General features: G+C 43.6%; 1 protein-coding gene across 1 annotated transcript in view; it reads right to left on the bottom strand.

Moving 5' to 3' along the window:
• The window catches only part of CDH4 (cadherin 4), a 425,687-nt gene that overhangs the window by 40,030 nt on the left and 368,395 nt on the right, over positions 1–17,262 (bottom strand). The window contains exon 9 of the mRNA XM_032219093.1: positions 6,366–6,551. Coding sequence (XP_032074984.1) covers positions 6,366–6,551 — 186 coding nt within the window. The remainder of the gene's footprint in view (positions 1–6,365; positions 6,552–17,262) is intronic.

Below are 17,262 nucleotides of genomic sequence, written 5' to 3'. Positions count from 1 at the left end.
GGTGCCTCTGACAGCCAAAATGTGCTGTGTGTGATCCCCCCGAGGCCCGTTTTCAGCCTCCACGGCCTCCTGCAGAACTCTGCAAGCCCCAAATGGGGCATGGGGAAGGGCATGTGCATCTCTCCCGCCCCGCCCCTTGACACCTCCCACCGGCCCATGGAGGAGAACTATCTTTTCATTCTTGATGAATGTATTTTTATTCTCCGTATGTACACTGAGACATGCATCAAAGACAAAATCCTTGTGTGTCCAATCATACTTGGCCAATAAAGAATTCTATTCTATTCTATTCTATTCTCCATTCCTCTATTCTAACAGACCTTATCAGTCCTTGGATAGTTTCCAGGCTGATAGCTTCCAGATGCAAAGCTGTACAGGGAAATACTTGGCAAGGAGTCTATCAGATAAGCCAATCTTCCCACTAACAATACAAACTAATTGTCTCCTGCAAACACCACTTCCCTTTCTCTCCTATTTATTCCATATGGGAGGAGCCATTCATTGTCCCCTTGTGCCTTTACTCCCGAGTCTATCTCTGTTTCCTTAATTGTTCCCTTCTCCTGATAGCTCTGCACATGCACACAGCAGGAACAGGCTCCAGCTGCTCTTCAGCCCCCTTTATCTCCGACTCCGAAGGTAGCTGAAAACTGTTGGAAGGCCCTGGCTCCATCTCTGCCTCCAATGCCGAGCCCTCATCAGAGCCTTCCCCAGACTCCAAGACTGGCCCATGTTCCTCCCCAACCTCCTCACTGTCTCAGTCTGCCACCAGCTCTGCTGGTCGCTGGTGGGGTACAACACATACATCCTCTTCCTGGCCTACAAGATTTCCTCATATGCATCTATGGCTTGATATAAACTTGCTGGTGTCACATTTGAACAGATGAGTAACAATTAAGTTAGCACTCTCTGATACTTATTAGATCACCTCTCAAGAAGCCAGAATAGCATAGTTAATTCTGGCACGGAGGGTAGCAAATGAAACATAGCTGGAAGGCTTTTAAGCGAGAATAGCTTACTGCAAGTAAAACGTTAGGAGAGTGCTTTAAAAAAAAGGATATACACAAAGAGCTACCCAAACAGAATTTGCTGAAATAATTAGATTCAGGGCACTGAATCAAAGACAAAAGTTTTATAACTTAATATGGAATGAACCACTGCGACTAAGCAGTGAACTCACTTTTTAGTACCCTCAGAAAGGGCGTTATTTTCTGAGATACCAGAAGATAAAGGCTTGTGAGATGTAAAACCCAAATAGTTTAATCCTCACAATACAGAAACAAGTCTGGTTAACAATTCAAAGATTTATTTAAGAGAAATGAAGTAGTCTCTTCCCAAGTTGGATTGAGAACAAGGAGAGCAAAAACAAAACAAAACAGTTTTCATGCTATACAATTTATAGTCCCTAAGCAATGCATGCCACGCATAAGAAGAAGCCCTCCCCTTTTCCTAAGTCATTCTTTAAGTCATTTTACACTACAAAGGGTCAGCATCACCCTTCCTGCAGATTCTCGGTTATTTTATCTGTGTCTCCTTGTGGCTTCGCCCTAAGCGACAACTGTTCCTATCTCACCAAATGGTGGCTTGTCTCAGACTATGTTTCTGTTCTCAAAAGAAGTTAGTTTTAGCAAGTCATCATGTACTGTTTTACTGAGCACATTTGGTGGTTAATTTGCAACAGGAAGAACTCTATAGCTTGGTTCACCAACAAAACCTTGCTCGACTGAACCACGCCCGACTAAACTGCATCGCTGACGTCATCAAAAGGGTGACAACAGCGCGGAGACAGAAGCACGCTGTAAACCCTAAACCTAAAATTAACCCCTAAACCTAAACCTAACCCCCCTAAATCTAATCCTAAACATAACCCTAAACCTAACCCTTAACCTAACCCTAAACCTAACCCTAACCCTAACCCTTAACCTAACCCTAAACCTAACCCTTAACCTAACCCTAAACCTAACCCTTAACCTAACCCTAACCCTAACCCTAACCCTAACCCTAACCCTAACCCTTAACCTAACCCTAACCCTAACCCTAACCCTAACCCTAACCCTTAACCTAACCCTAAACCTAACCCTAAAGCTAACCCTAACCCTAACCCTTACCTTAAGTTGAATCAGCTTGCTTTCAAAGCGCTATTTAAAGCGCCCTTCTTTCTCCGCGCTGGCTGTTGTCGCCCTGTTGATGACGTCAGCGACGCGGTTTAGTTGAGCGCAATTTAGTCGAGCGCGGTTTTGACGGGTCACGCTGTAGCTTATTAATACATTTAACATTTTTTATAAAAGAGTAACTTATTATTTATTTCCTTTCGGCTTCTCCAATTTCAAATGTACAGGGAGTTCTTGACTTACAGTAATCAATTTCGTGACGGTTCAAAGTTACTGAAAAAAGTGACTTATGGACATTTTTCACACATAACAACCATTGCAGTATCCCCATGGCCACACAATCAAAATTCGGACACTTGGCAACTGAGTCATATTTATGGCAGCTGCAGAGTCCCAGGGTCACGGGATCACTTTTAGTGACTTTTTGGCAAGCAAAGTCAATGGGGAGGCTGGATTTAACTTAACAACTATGTGACTAATTTATCATTGCGGTGATTCCAGAGGTGGTATGCTGCTGGTTCACACTGGTTAAGGCAAACCAGCAGTGGCGCAAGGCTCCACTCACCCACCCACATGTCATCAAGGATCTTCTGCACATGTGCACGCTCCCGCTACCAAACGGATAGTGAAGAAATTAGAATACCATTACCATAAAACCCCAGCCCCATCCTTAATCATTCATTATCAACCTACAGATCTTGTAGTGTTTCCATTTTATGTTTGGATTATATTTCCAAAAGCTTAGAAGAACCTTTCCTGGCGACTCCTAATTTGGAAACGTTCACCGTAATAACTTAAGCAGTACATATAATGCAGATAGATAAGGTGGGATTTGAATTGTCTTTTTTTTTCTGTTTTTATTTTTTTAATTCTAAGGGCATTTTTAGTTACAAGAAATAAGTTATCCTCTGGTTGTTATGTCTGGAGAAAGGCAAACAATAACAGAGTGCATCTCTCTTTCAAATCCATTTCTATATTCCTTGCAACATTCATGTTTTGGGGAGCCTCTCCTTTCACGTTTGGGGAATTTGCTCAGACTCTGTAAAATGATCCCTTTCCTACCTCGCCTGATTTATGCAAGGCTTGTAAGGGAGATAAGTGTCTTCTGGCACAGAGGGGATGGCTCTTGTTGCGGTGGAAAATAAAATTGGAACTGTACATCATAGATGCCTCTCGGCATGCTTGTTTCAATGGCAGAAGAGCTTAGGATAGAAGCTACATAAAAGATACAAAACAGAGTTGGAAGGGACCTTGGGGGTCTTCTAACCCAACCCCCCACTCAAGCAGGGGACACTATACCCATGATAACAAACCTATGGCACGCGTGCCTCAGGTGGTATGCAAAGCCATTTCTGAGGGCACGTGAGGCGTTGCCCTGTCAGCTCCAACGCGCATGTGCACGCTGGCCAGCTGATTTTCACCCTTGATTTTTGGCTGTTTCAGGAGGAGGGAAGCCTTCTGAGGCCTCCGGAGGGAGAAAAATGACCCAACGGGCAACCCGGAAGTCCATTCCCGAACTTCCAAATTATGTGTCGGGCTGTTTTCGCCCTTCCCAGTCTCCAAGAAATCCATGCATGCATGCATGGGACAGCGAGGGTGTGTGTGTGTCACATGTGCATGCCCGGGGGCACAGTGCGGGGGGCTTTAAATTATGGGGGTGGGCATGTGAGTGCATGCAATAGCGCACATGCGCATGGTTTTGACACCCGAAGCGAAAAAGGTTCACCATCACTGCCCTATACCAGTGATGGCTAACCTTTCAGTACTGAGTGCCAAAACTGGAGTATGGTGCTGGACTGCTGTAACTCGGAAGACACCATCTGGCTGGTGTGCATGCATGTGGTGGCCAGCTGGTCTTCTGTTTTCTGTCGTGTGCATGCGCACTGGGCTAGGGCCTCTCTTCTGGGTTCCATCATGCATATGTGCACTGGCCAGCTGGTCTTTATGGAACCCGGAAAAGCAGCTGGTGAGGGCGCATGTGCCCACTTAGAGGGCTCCGTGTGCCACCCCTGGCACTCATGCCATAGGTTTGCCATCACTGCCCTATACCATTTTAGACAAGTGGCTATCTGGTCTCTTTTTCAAAGCCTCCAGAAAATCTGTTTGAAGCTGTTTGCAGAATCACCGGGCTGCAATGGATGGCTTGTAAGAGCCGAGGTGGCGCAGTGGTTAGGGTGCAGTACTGCAGGCCACTTCAGCTGACTGTTATCTGCAGCTCAGCGGTTCTAATCTCCCCGGCTCAAGGTTGACTCAGTCTTCCATCCTTCCGAGGTGGGTGAAATGAGGACCCAGACTGTGGGGGCGATATGCTGACTCTATAAACCGCTTAGAGAGGGCTGAAAGCCCTATGAAGCGGTATATAAGCCTAACTGCTATTGCTATTCCTATTGTTTTCTAATTCAGATAAATCTTGCCCCACGTACACACAGGATGCAGAAAGATAGTTCCCCCTTCTTTGAGAACATAAAATAACAGAGTTGGAAAGGACCTTGAAGGCTTCAAGTCCAACCTCCAGCTCAACAGTAGATCCTGTTACCATGATGACGAGCTTATGGCATGTGTGTCACAGGTGGCACGCAGAGCCCTTTCTGCTGGCATGCAAGCTGTTGCCCAGCTCAGCTGTGCCATGCATTGCGTGCGGCTCCTGCCAGCCAGCTGGTTTTCGGGTCTCCGCTGTGCATACATGGGGGTGCATGTGGGAGATGCCTGCGAATGCACGGGGGATGGGGCACACACATGGGGGCCACATGCACATCCATGGGGTGGTGGGAGGAGCAGGACGCATGGCTGTAACTCAAGGAATATCTGTAATGTGAAGGCTATATGTTTGGTCATTCCAGAAAAAATCTGGACTACTGTGAAGAATAAAATACAGGAGTAATCTAATTTTTGGCTGATCCAATACAATTTTTTTTTATTCCTACAAACCAAATGCTGTCAATGTGAAAATATGATCCAGGGACATAGTGTCCACATCAAAAGCTTGCACTTTTCTACTATCAGTTGCAGTTAATTTTATCTCACCTAATGCCTTATCTAGAGGATAATTCCCACTTGACAAAAAAGTTCTGGCAAGGCAATCTTGCTGATATGGATCAAAGCCCTCATTTTATCCCAACAGAACTGCCACGTTTCCTTAAGATTCCCCTTTGTGATGTACAGATTTCTTCAATAATGGCTCAGCTTTTACTGCGGGAAGACTGGCAAAGTCTGAGCAGAGTTGCATGTCCCCCCTCTTCACCACATTCAGACTCACGGCTCCCAAGAGAGGAAGGTTTTCAGTCAGATGTGAAGCTACAATGGTACTGAATGGGCAAAGCTTTATAAGACAGCTGGATGGAATTTTGAGCTGTATGTAGTATTGACTTGATTTGTTTCTAAAAATCAATTTTACTTTTAATAAGAAAGCTGTAATGTTATGCCCTTTTCCTATTGGATCTTGAACCCTTATCTGTGCAGTTCCAGTGACACACCTGTCCACCCAGCCACCCACCTATTCCATCCCATTCCATCCCATTCCATCCCACCACATCTCTTCATCAATTCATCCCTCCATCCATCCCATCTATCCCTCCCTCCCATTTCTCCCTCCCTCTATCTCACCCCACCCCTTCCATCCAAAGGTGGGTTTCAGCTGGTTCGGACCAGTTTGGGCGAACCGGTTAAGATTTTGTGCAGTTCAGAGAACTGGTTAATCGCACCACTGGATGGCTGGGAGAGGAGGAGCGATGAGAGGCCAGGAGAGGTACCCCTCGATGTGAGTGACATTGAGTTGGCCATGCCCACCCAGTCACATGAGCACCCAGCCATGCCCATCCATCAGTCATTAGGGCAGAAAACTGGTTGCTAAATTATTTGAAACCCACCACTGTTTCCATCCCATCCCATCCCATCTCTCCATTCATCCCATCCCATCCTTCCCTCCCTCAACTCCCTTCCCTTCCCATCCCTTCCCATGCCATGCCATGCCATGCCATCTCTCTCCGATCCCATCCATCCATCCATCCATCCATCCATCCATCCCTCCCTCCCTCCCTCCCTCCCATCCCATCCCATCCCATCCCATCCCACCCACCCACCCACCCACCCATCCATCCATGCACTTGGCTCTACAATATGGTGGTTGCTGTATTTATTGAATGCATTGCCTTCATGAATCAGATCCCTACAAAAATCTAGACCAACTTTTCTCCAAACTCAAATCTCTCTGGAATTTGCCTGTGGACAAAGTCCCCAGATAATGAGAGGCATACATACCCTCACAACGGTTACCAAGCCTTCATTGGTAACAGGATCAGTCCGAACGGTAAAATGACCGGAAGGGTCTCCACTGATTATTCGGTAAACAGCATTCCAATTGGGTGAGTGGGGTTGATCTCGGTCCATCACAGTCAAATTAGCGACAACAACTTCTATCCGGTTTTCTGGAACTTCACCAGAATACTGAAAATAGAGAAGAAGGTTCTGTTAGAAGTATCTTTGCACTTGTGTGCATGTGTGCATGCCTGTGTGTGTGTGTGTGTGTGTGTGTGTGTGTGTGTGTGTGTGTAGAGGTATCCCAATATATGTAGAATTTTTGAAATATCTTGCAGACACTGTTGAGAAGGCATGGTGAAAAGCTTTATCCTCCAATTGTGCCTTCCTTCATCGTGTCCATAGTTCCCACTTTCAAAAGCTGTATCTTAAGCAAGAGACACTTGTCCCCACTAAATAAAGTTTTATGTATTGTACAAGGGGCATTAATTCTACCACCCCTACAGCTCACTGTTACTCCCTGATTAAGAAGCTCAGATCCGACATTTTCCCCACTATTTAACCTTCATTGCTCCGAGCTTACCTTGTCCCCTCTCGACAGAAAAACTTAGCTTTCACCAGATAAATACAATTGCAATTCATCATGGATTCTTTTGTGATTTCAACATAAGAGTTCTAGACTTGGAAGGGGCTCCAGCTATATAGATTATCTAGTTCAGGGGTGTCAAACTCAAGGCCCGGGGGCCAGATCGAGCCTGTGCGGTGTTTAGATCTGCCCTGAGGGGTTGTCCTGGAAACAGCAAAGGACCGGTTTGCGGGTGGCCCTTCCAAGTTCAGTTTTGTTGGCAGAGGGTTGCAGCACAACTTCACAGCCAAAAATGGAGCTGGCTTGGGCCTTGAGCGGTCCTCCTGAGATCCATTTTCGCTGGCAGAGGATTGCAGGAAGCCGTCGCAGCTGAAAACGGAGCTCAGGAGCCCATTTTTGCTGGCAGAGTGGTCAGGCCACTACAGGTGTCCCCAACATAAGTGTTGTTGAGCTGGTCATGCCCCCTGGCCACGCTCCCTCTGCCCCCCCTTTCAAGGTCAAAAACAAACCTGATGCGCCCTCAACGAAATCGAGTTTGACACCCCTGATCTAGTTCAGCCTTCTGCAATGTACACGGAAATAACCCATGCAAGGTAGCTGCCTAGCCTCTTCTTAGAGACTTCCAGAGATGGAGAATATGAAGAAGTGGACGGTCACTTAAGCACGAGTCAGCAGTGTGCAGCAGCAGCAGCAGCAGCCAAAAAGACTAATGCAATCTTTGGTTATATAAACAAAGACATAGAATCAAAATCACCTGAAGTATTAGTACCGCTTTATAAAGCCTTAGTAAGGCCACACCTGGAATACTGCGTCCAGTTTTGGTCATGACATTACCAAAAAGATGTTGAGACTTTGGGAAAAGTGCAAAGAGCAACTTAAACCATTAAAGGCCTGGAGTCTAAAACAGTTAAAGGATTTGGGTTTGGCCAGCCTAGAGAAAAGAAGGACCAGGAGTGACATGATAGTATATTCCATATTTGAGGGACTGCCACAAAGAGGAGGGGGGGGGGTCCACTGATTTTCCAAAGCACCAGAGGGCAGAAAAAAAAGCAACGGATGGAAACTAATGAAGGACAGAAGCAACCTGGAATTAAGGAGAAACTTCTTAACAGTGAGGACAATTAACCAATGGAACAAGCTTGCCTTCAGAAGTTGTGGGTACTTCATCACTGGAAGTTTTTAAGAAGATAAGTGGACAGTCACTTATCTGAAATGCTTGAGCAGGGGGGGCTGGACTAGAAGACCTTCAAGGTTCCTTCTAGCTCTATTCTGGTTGATTGCTTGAGTTTGGAAGAATTCATTTTGTTTATATTTTATATTTTATATCAGAAATTTGTAGCCCTTGATGATAGTAATAGCAATAGCACTTAGACGTATATACCACTTGTATCTCTCAAAGACCATCCTGGGTCATTGCAACCTTTCATCCGGAATTATATTAATTGAAGGATTGAAAGGAGCTTTCCTCTGAATAGGAGTGCAAGTGGAACATAAGATACTCAATAGGCAGCTGGCTTTCCTGTGGACTGTTTCAATAAAGTGATAGGACAATATGTTTGCATTGCCCTTGGAGGCAACAGACAGGCCCAAGGCCAGACCATAAGGTTGCATCTTCCATTATGTTGTTCCTGCCTAGAGCATTTGCCATCTAAGTTCACTGCTAGACCTCAAACTTTAGATCAATTCTGATCCCCAAGTGGTAAAATTGGTTGACTGCTTATCACAATTCTTTTAAAAGGGCACCTTCCTTTAGGCTTATGCATTGCCCTATTAAAAGTTGGGCTTTTAATGAATGGCAGAAAGTTGCTGTGCTCACATGGAGTCCAAATCACTTCTACATCATTGTCAAAGTGTACTCAGTCCCTTAAGTAATGGGGAATATTGCACCCCTATCCATTTTCTGTCTATCTCCTGCCCTCGTCTCTTCCACCCATCAAACTCACTTTCCTGCCCTCCTCCTCACTCAAGACAAAGGGATGCATAACATCTAATGTACTTGTTGGTGACTTTTGGAGGGTTTGGGATGGAGGTCATGGTGAAATTCAATTTTTTTTTACTACTGGTGCTGTGGGCATGGCTTGCTGGGCATGGTGTGGCTTGGTGGGCGTGGCAGGGGAAGGATACTGCAAAATTTCCATTCCCACCCCGTTCTGGGGCCAGCCAGGGGTGGCATTTGCTGGTTCTCTGAACTACTCAAAATTTCCATTACCAGAACCTGTCAGAACCTGTCAGAACCTGCTGGATTTCACCCCTGGATGGAGGTAATGCAACGATTTTAGCTCTCCTGGAGCTTTCCATACCATCAACTATGGTATCCTTCTGGATCAGTTTCAGGGGTTGGGAATGGGAGGCACAGAGACACAGTGGTTCTCCTTCCTCAGTGCCTGGTTCCAGTTGGAGTTTATAGGAGCAAAATGTCAAACCCTAGGTCCTTGCAATGCAGGATGCCCCAGGGTTCAAGATTTTGGCCATTCCTCCTTAATATCAATATGAAACTGCTAGGAGAGGTCATCCATCAGCATGAGGACCAGTATAATTAATATATTGCTGATATCCAGTTATATATCTCCACCTCTAGCTGGACAAGTGATGCTGTGGCACTGCTGATTGAGTACCTGGGGTCTCTAAGGGTCTGGCTAGGGAGGAACCAGCTCCGATTCAACTGTGGCAAGACAGAGTGGCTGTGAGTTTTGGGGAGGATGGGATGTCACTTCCTCAGACAGCTTGGCCCAGAGGTGGGTTGCAAATCTGGGCACTACTGATTCGCTTGTGCTTGCATGCACAGGCAATGCTTCTGCGCATGCACCCGGGTGGGTGGGCAGAGCCTACTGGTTCGCCCGATCCAGGCCAAACTGGGAGCAACTTTGCACAGATTTATCTAGTGCATGAATTGAGTTCTTCCCTAAAATAGGAGGCCTTGCTTTCCAAGGTGCATTGCAGGGAGCAGGTTAGCTTCACGCCAGAACGAAAAATGAGTGGCTTTCATGCAACATCATCTAGGGTCCTCTCTCTCTCCATCGAAGTCGCCTCACATTGAAGGGCATTGCAACTGGGAAGGTCCAGCACCAGCAGGATTCTAATCACCTGTATGAAGTGCCAGCTTGTCTCCCCACTGAAGTGGTACCTATTTATCTACTCACATGGAATATGCTTTGAAACTGCTAGGTGGACAGAAGCTGAGGCGAATGATGGGAACTCACTCCACCACCTGGTGCTAGGACTCAAACTGCTGGAGCAAAGATGATCTCTAGTGAGGGGAGGAGCCAATGTCTCCACGGTACGGACGTGCAGTCTTGATGCTCTGAGACTGCAGCTGGTACTTTTGCCACTGGGGGGTTCAATCGGACCTAAATCGTCCTGAAGAGACGGTGAACAGGAAGAATACATCTTGCTGATCTCGGGGATATTGCAAAATCCCTGAAGAAAGAGTCTTCAAGCTAGTGACAAAAGACAGCTTATGCTGATGAAGTGGAGATGGATGGCTATGGAATGGAAGGGAACAGAAAGTGAAGTGTGATTCAACTGGGGAATTCTTTCTGTTTTGGAAAAAACAATCGCACAAAATAATTTCTTTTTTATGCTAAACTAAACCCATAACCAGAAGAAGTCAGCGGCGAAATTGATCTTCATTGTTTTGTTGTGGTCAGTATATATTTTTCTTCTTGTAACTATTGAAATGCTCTTTGCAACTTTTTCTCTCTCCCCCCCCCTCTGCTTAAAGTGAACGGACTGGTTTTTCTTCTTCAGTCTCTGCATTATTCTTCAACTAAAGGACTAAAATCTCCCTCTTTATTTAACAAAAATTGTCTACTATTTGCTATTAAACTCCACTTAAGAACTTTGTTCCTCCTAAATCTGAGTCAACGCAAGAAAGTGAAAAAAATACTAAATTTGCTGCTCAGAAGCTTAATGTTTTCGTGCTTCAAAGCTCTGTAACTAAAGTGATAAGAGTCAAGGCTAAAATTGTTTACCACAGCTGTTTCTTGAGAGCCTTATCGGTACTGGGAGAAGGAAAAAAAAAACGGAACCTCTCTCTTGTGAAGATTAAAACTACAATGGCAGTAAAGATGATCTCTAGTGTCATTAAGCCACTCAGTCACTGCACCTCTCAAGCAGTGGGATAAGATGAGGTGACTGCATATTGCTACGGTTTTGTTTTAAATGTGTTTTTAAATAGTTTTAATGTGGTTTTTTTGTTTTAATTTGGGAGCGGGAGTCACCCAGATTTGGTTATAAAATGGGCGGCTATATAAATATTTTAACTAAAGAAATAAAGAATTTTCCTTCCGCATTTCTTCATTGTCTCATCTCTTGAACTTCAGCTTGTATTTCTGGTGCTAGAATCTGCCAACTTATACTTTGAAAGTGCAACACACAAGTCAATATGAATAAATAATAACAATATACAGATTTTTTTTTGTTTTAAAAAATCTTTAAATCTCTCTGCTACAGTTTGATTTGGGAAACTCAAGTTGGAAGGCAAGGCTGTCTAAATGTTTTATGGGAAAGCTGCATTTTTAAGTGAATTTGGAAGCTTGAAATGTGAAAAACCGCTTTCATCAAACGACTTGATTTCAAGGGCTGGTGAATGGCACCAAATTCTCAGAGTTTGTCTTCTGGAACACAGTAACTCAGCACGCCAGTAAGTTCCAGACCCGATCTTCTTAAGAAGAAAAATTGAGACTTTAATTGAGATTTCATCCGTATTTTAGTAATGGAGCTTTTCTGTCAATTGCTTTTAATAATTCTTTGGTTCAATGATATATTTCTTTTTTTAAGGCCAAAATCCCTTCTTATTTTTGTTATTGTCATTTAGCTCAGCATCCTGGTATGGGAGGGAAATGTTAAAATTCTGATGTGATCAACAGTAGAGGCTTCCATTAAAAAAAAAAACATTCTCATTAAGGACATCTTTGCTTTTGGCCTCAATAATGCATAATTGAAATAAAAGAATATCCCCCAAATTTAATGGAGGTGATTCAATTGCAGAACAGCTTGCTGTACTGGTTAAGGCACTGGCCTAAAAACCAGGAGACTGTGAGTTCTAGGCCTGCCTTAGGCATGAAACATGACTGGATAACTTTGGACCAATCACCAGGAGACTGTGAGTTTTAGGCCTACCTTAGGCATGAAAGCTAACTGGATAACTTTGAGCCAATCACCAGGAGATTTTGAGTTCAAAAACCAGCCTTAGACATGAAAGCTGACTGGGTGATTTGGGGCCAATCACCAGGGGACTGTGGGTTCTAGTCCCACCTTAGGCATGAAAGTTGGTTGGGTGATTTAGACCAGTCACTCTCTCTCAGCCCAACTCCTCTCATGGCTTGTTGTGGGGCAAATAGGGAGAGGAGGAAGTATCTATATCAGTGGTGGGTTCCTACCGATTTGGACTGATTTGGCTGAACTGGTAGTAGTTAGGTGGCCTGGGTGGCCAGAACCAGCAGCGAGCCAGGCCTGCCATGCCCCCGAATCGGTTCTCCCAGAAGTGTCATAGGCAGCGCCATCTTGTTTTTTTATTCTGCGCATGCGCAGAGGAATTTTTACTGCCAGTTTGCATGCGCACACGACATGCCCATGAGCAAACTGGCAGTAATGATTGCCGGAACCCCCCTGAATTCTATATGTATAAAAATGTGTGTGTGTGCAATTTCAACCAAACTTGATACACAGAGGACTTACTCTCTGGAGAAAAATACTGTGGGGGTAAGACACCCCTAACATCCCTCAGGGTGTGTGTTCTGTTAAGATGCAGCCTGTTGTGTCTTTAAATGGCTTCTACTGTACTGCCATAAAATGGATTCTACTGTACAGCACAGTGGAATTGCCATGGTAATGGCTTCACATTACTCCACAAGGGGGCTCCCTCTGGTAAGGGAGGATATCCAACATTAGAAATTACATTTGGTCTGTGACATTTCCCCCCTATAAATAAATACATGAGCAACGCCGGGTTATCGGCTAGTTACATAATTGTTGCTTTGAGTTACTTTACAAAGTAATAAAGGTGGGATAAAAACAAAATCAAATATATCAAATAAATAAACCAACAGTGATGTTTTAACAAGATGGATATGAATTCATTAAAATGTTTTTCTGACTCTGAACCAGTTCTGAATCATGATATCCAACCGAAGGAATATTCTGTACAAATTAAGCAAAATGCTTGTCTGTTTATTTATTCTTTCCACTTCTGCCAAACCAATAGGAAGCAAAAAATAATGAATAAAAATGCATGAGTTCTGTTTGTTTCCGCTACACCTCCTTAATCTTGTTCTAAAAGAGAGTTATAGAAGCCTACCGATGGCTATTAGTGAAGAAAAATATACATGCTCAGAGCAGTATATTCCATACCAGCGATTGGGGAACAAATTAAAGAAAGCCGAACTATTTTCTTGCTGATCTGTGAGTTTCTCATAGCCTTCTCATATTTTAAAGTTGATATAGATTTTCTGGTACAAAATGGGTCCAAAGCACTGAGAATAACCTGTTCAGTGTTGGGAACTCTATGGTGATCATTTAATCCATACCTGCCTAATACGTTTTCATAAAGGAAGGTCCCAGCCTGATACATTTAAACTAGGACTTTTATTTTAACTTCCACTTCTTCTTTCAATGAACTTTTACATTTTTCTTAACAGCAAAGTAAATGGAATTCCAAGAATCTCAGAAACCAGATCATCATGGACAAAATCTACATATGTGGCTGTTGGGAATCAACGCTAACAATGTCCTTTAACCAACCAACCAGAAAACCAAAAGAAGAAAATAGATTGTAAGCATGTTAGAATTAACTTTTCTTCCCTATTCTAACTGTTGACATGTTCAAATCAACACACGAAGGAATACATAGTGTGTTTGACTGGACATAAAGAAAACCAGGAAAATGGTGAGCATTGTTTATATGTTACAAAATGAGATTTAGAAGGAGAGTTAAGTACCGTACTTTGTAAAAGAAATAAAACTCTCCATCAGTTTTATGAATTTTGACAATGCATGCTGTGTATCCTGGAGGTTGAAGTTAAATATATCTGGAGAACATTAGCTATCGCTGAAATGCCTAGCTTATACATTGCCTCTAACAGGTCTATAATTCTTGAATCTAACTTCATTCTTTTCTGTGGGTTACATATTTGTGTAAAGGTAAAGGTTCCCTTCGCACATATGTGCTAGTGGTTCCTGACTCTAGGGGGTGGTGCTCATCTCTGTTTCAAAGACGAAGAGCTAGCGCTGTCCAAAGACATCTCTGTGGTCATGTGGCCGGCATGACTAAATGCCGAAGGTGCATGGAAAGCTGCTACCTTCCCACAAAGGTGGTCCCTATTTTTCTACTTGCATTTTTACATGCTTTCGAACTGCTAGGTTGGCAGAAGCTGGGACAAGTAACGGGAGCTCACTAGGGATTTGAACACCCGAACTGCTGACCTTTCTGATCAATAAGCTCAGCATCTTAGCCACTGAGCCATGACGTCCCTTACATATTTGTGTACACTATAACTAATTGCATGACTAACTATGCAGATCTACCAACTCCAGCGTACTATAAACAAAGTACTTGTAGTAACAGCTAAGTAGAACATTTTCCATTTTGTGATGCATAACATAGAAAAAAAACCACACAATGCACAAAAATGTAGCAATTGTCATAAAATACCTATCACAACAGAGAACATGACTCTGTAGTTAGAATATTTCCTTGGTAACTTGGTTCATAATTTTCTGGATTATGATAGGCTCCTTTGAAACTGACCACTACTTTAATAATGGTGTAATGTTGGTCATTTGTGGTCTTAACTGTTTTCAGGCAGGTGACAACTGCAGTATGGGTTGCACATTTCGTTACATCTGGTTCGTGGGTGCATGTGCCCCTTCCACACATCCTTTCTGTGCATGTGCCTGGCCTTCCATGCATGCACTTTGCTCATGTATGCACTTTCTGCATATGCGCCTGCCTCAAAAATGTGCCTAAATAGGACGTCATAGAGCTGGGGCGTGTGGGCAGGCCCACTCACAATTTTCACTACCGGTTCAAGTGAACCAGTCCGAACCGGCTGAATACCACCTCTGGTTGCAAAAACCTGGATGAGCATTGCTCAGTCATTCGTATCTCTGCCTCTCTGGGTCCTGACAGACATTTTGATGGAATTGCATGTCAGTAATTTCTCTGAAAGTTTATAAACTCCTGCTTGCCTCATCACTGATAGCATCTAATCATCTTGTCCACTATTGGCCACTTCTGAGACTGCCTTTAATTTTTCCAAGCATCAGGCATCATCAACAATTCTTTGCATTATCTATCCCCAACATTTATGTTAGAGTTTCATTATTTCATTCATTTATTTGAGTGAGTGTCTGGTTTTGCTTTGTTAGTATTGAATTTTGTGTGTGTGTTTTTTTTTTAATCAAGGTATTCGCCACAATTCTCTTCATCACCAAAATTCAAAGAAATCAATTTCTCTTTTCGTTCAGCCTTTCTGATAATCTGGGTTTCAAGGCTGAACAGTACAACTGGGACAACTGATTACTTAACACGTGCGGCTTTAATTGTCCCCTGTGATATTTCTGTGTTTTAATATTTTATCGAAAAACCTCTTCGGCTATGCAGTAGGCATCTCTTTATTTCACAGCAGAGGGCTATCCCTGTACATTTTTAAACCTAGGAAGATAAAATCCACCAGATGGCAGAAAAACATAATTGTCTGGACATTTGCCATCCACACCTGGTAGTCTTGTTATGTTAAATAACATGTTTGTATAGAACATAGAATAATAGAGTTGGAAGGGACCTTGGAGGTCCAATCCCCTGCTCAATACCAATAGCACTTAGACTTATATACCGCTTCACAGTGCTTTATTGCCCCCCTCTAAGCAATTTACAGAGTCGGCATGTTGCCCCCAACAATATGGGTCCTCATGTTACCCACCTCGGAAGGACGGAAGTCAATCTTGAACCTGGTGAGATTTGAACTTTCCAAATTACAGGCAGCCGGCAGTCAGCAGAAGTAGCCTGCAGTACTGCAGTCTAACCACTGCGCCACCGCGGCTCTCCTATAATATCCCTGTACTATTCTGGGTAGGTGGCTATTCAGTCTCTTTTTGAAAGCCTCCAGTGATGGAGCACCCATAACTTCTGACGGCAAGCTATTCCGCTGGTCGATTGCTCTCACCATTAGGAAATGTCTCCTTAGTTTTAGGTTGTTTCTCTCCTTGGTTAGTTTCAATCCCTTTGATTCTCGTCTTACCTTTTGGTGCTTTGGGATATAATGCAGGCAATATACAATATAGACAAGGCTGCTCACCTTTTTATCGAGGTAGTAATAATGATAAGTATGATAAGCATTGAAGGGACATAGGCACTTAAAACTAAAGTGCACTGCAAAGTCAATCCACACTTTCCTTTTTATGGTTGAGGTCTATAAACTGCAAAGATCACTTTCGTGCTTTGCTCCACAAGCTTTGGATAAAGCCACCACATCCATATATGGTTGCAAAGCACTGGAGAGATAGAACAAGTAACAGACAGCCCTGCTGCTGGTAAATGGGCTCATTAGTTAAGGCTAATTGCCTCATTAGAAAAGGGCGTGTACGTAAATGCAGAGATAATTTGTGCCGATATCCCAATTGGGCAACTGAACAATTTAAAGGGATGGTTTTAAATTAAACTGAATGCTGCAAATAGCTGGTTTTCATTTGCACAATATTGAAGTTGCAGCCATTTTCCACACCCCATGTGAAAATAACAACTAGCATATTTGCATTCAGTCTCCCAATATGTCCGTAGAACATCGGAAAAAGTTAGCATTTTTAATCGTATAAATATGGGAAGGAGAGGCACGTTTTTGGACCCTAATGTTCTTTAGCAGAGTGTCTTGGGATTTCGTGATGGGAGGGCCTTAGGTTTTGTTCAAGTCATAATCAAGGAAGGTTTGATATTTTCAAATGTAGACGATATAATAGTGGTGGCAAACCTTTTCACCATCAAGTGCCAAAACCGGATTGCATGTATATGCATGTGCATATGCGCGCATGCACCAGAAACCTGAAGAACAGCATTTGCGCCGGCCAGCTTGTCTTTGTGCATACCAGAACACTGGAAAATTGAAAACCAGCTGACCGGTGGACACATGCCTATTTTTGGCTGTTTCAGGCTGTTTTGGGGCCATTTTTCAGGACAAAAACAACCCTAAAATGCCCCCCTAAAATGTCCTGAGAACAGCCTGAAAAGCAGTCTGAAAATGCCCCCAAAACGGCTGGTTTTTGGGCCATTTCTAGGCCATTTTCTGGTGATCTTGTTCCTGCGAAGACCATCTGGCCAAA

The sequence above is a fragment of the Thamnophis elegans genome, chromosome 5 (genome assembly GCF_009769535.1).
Source record: "Thamnophis elegans isolate rThaEle1 chromosome 5, rThaEle1.pri, whole genome shotgun sequence".
NCBI classification, from domain to species: domain Eukaryota; kingdom Metazoa; phylum Chordata; class Lepidosauria; order Squamata; family Colubridae; genus Thamnophis; species Thamnophis elegans.
This window is presented reverse-complemented; position numbering and strand designations above follow the sequence as displayed.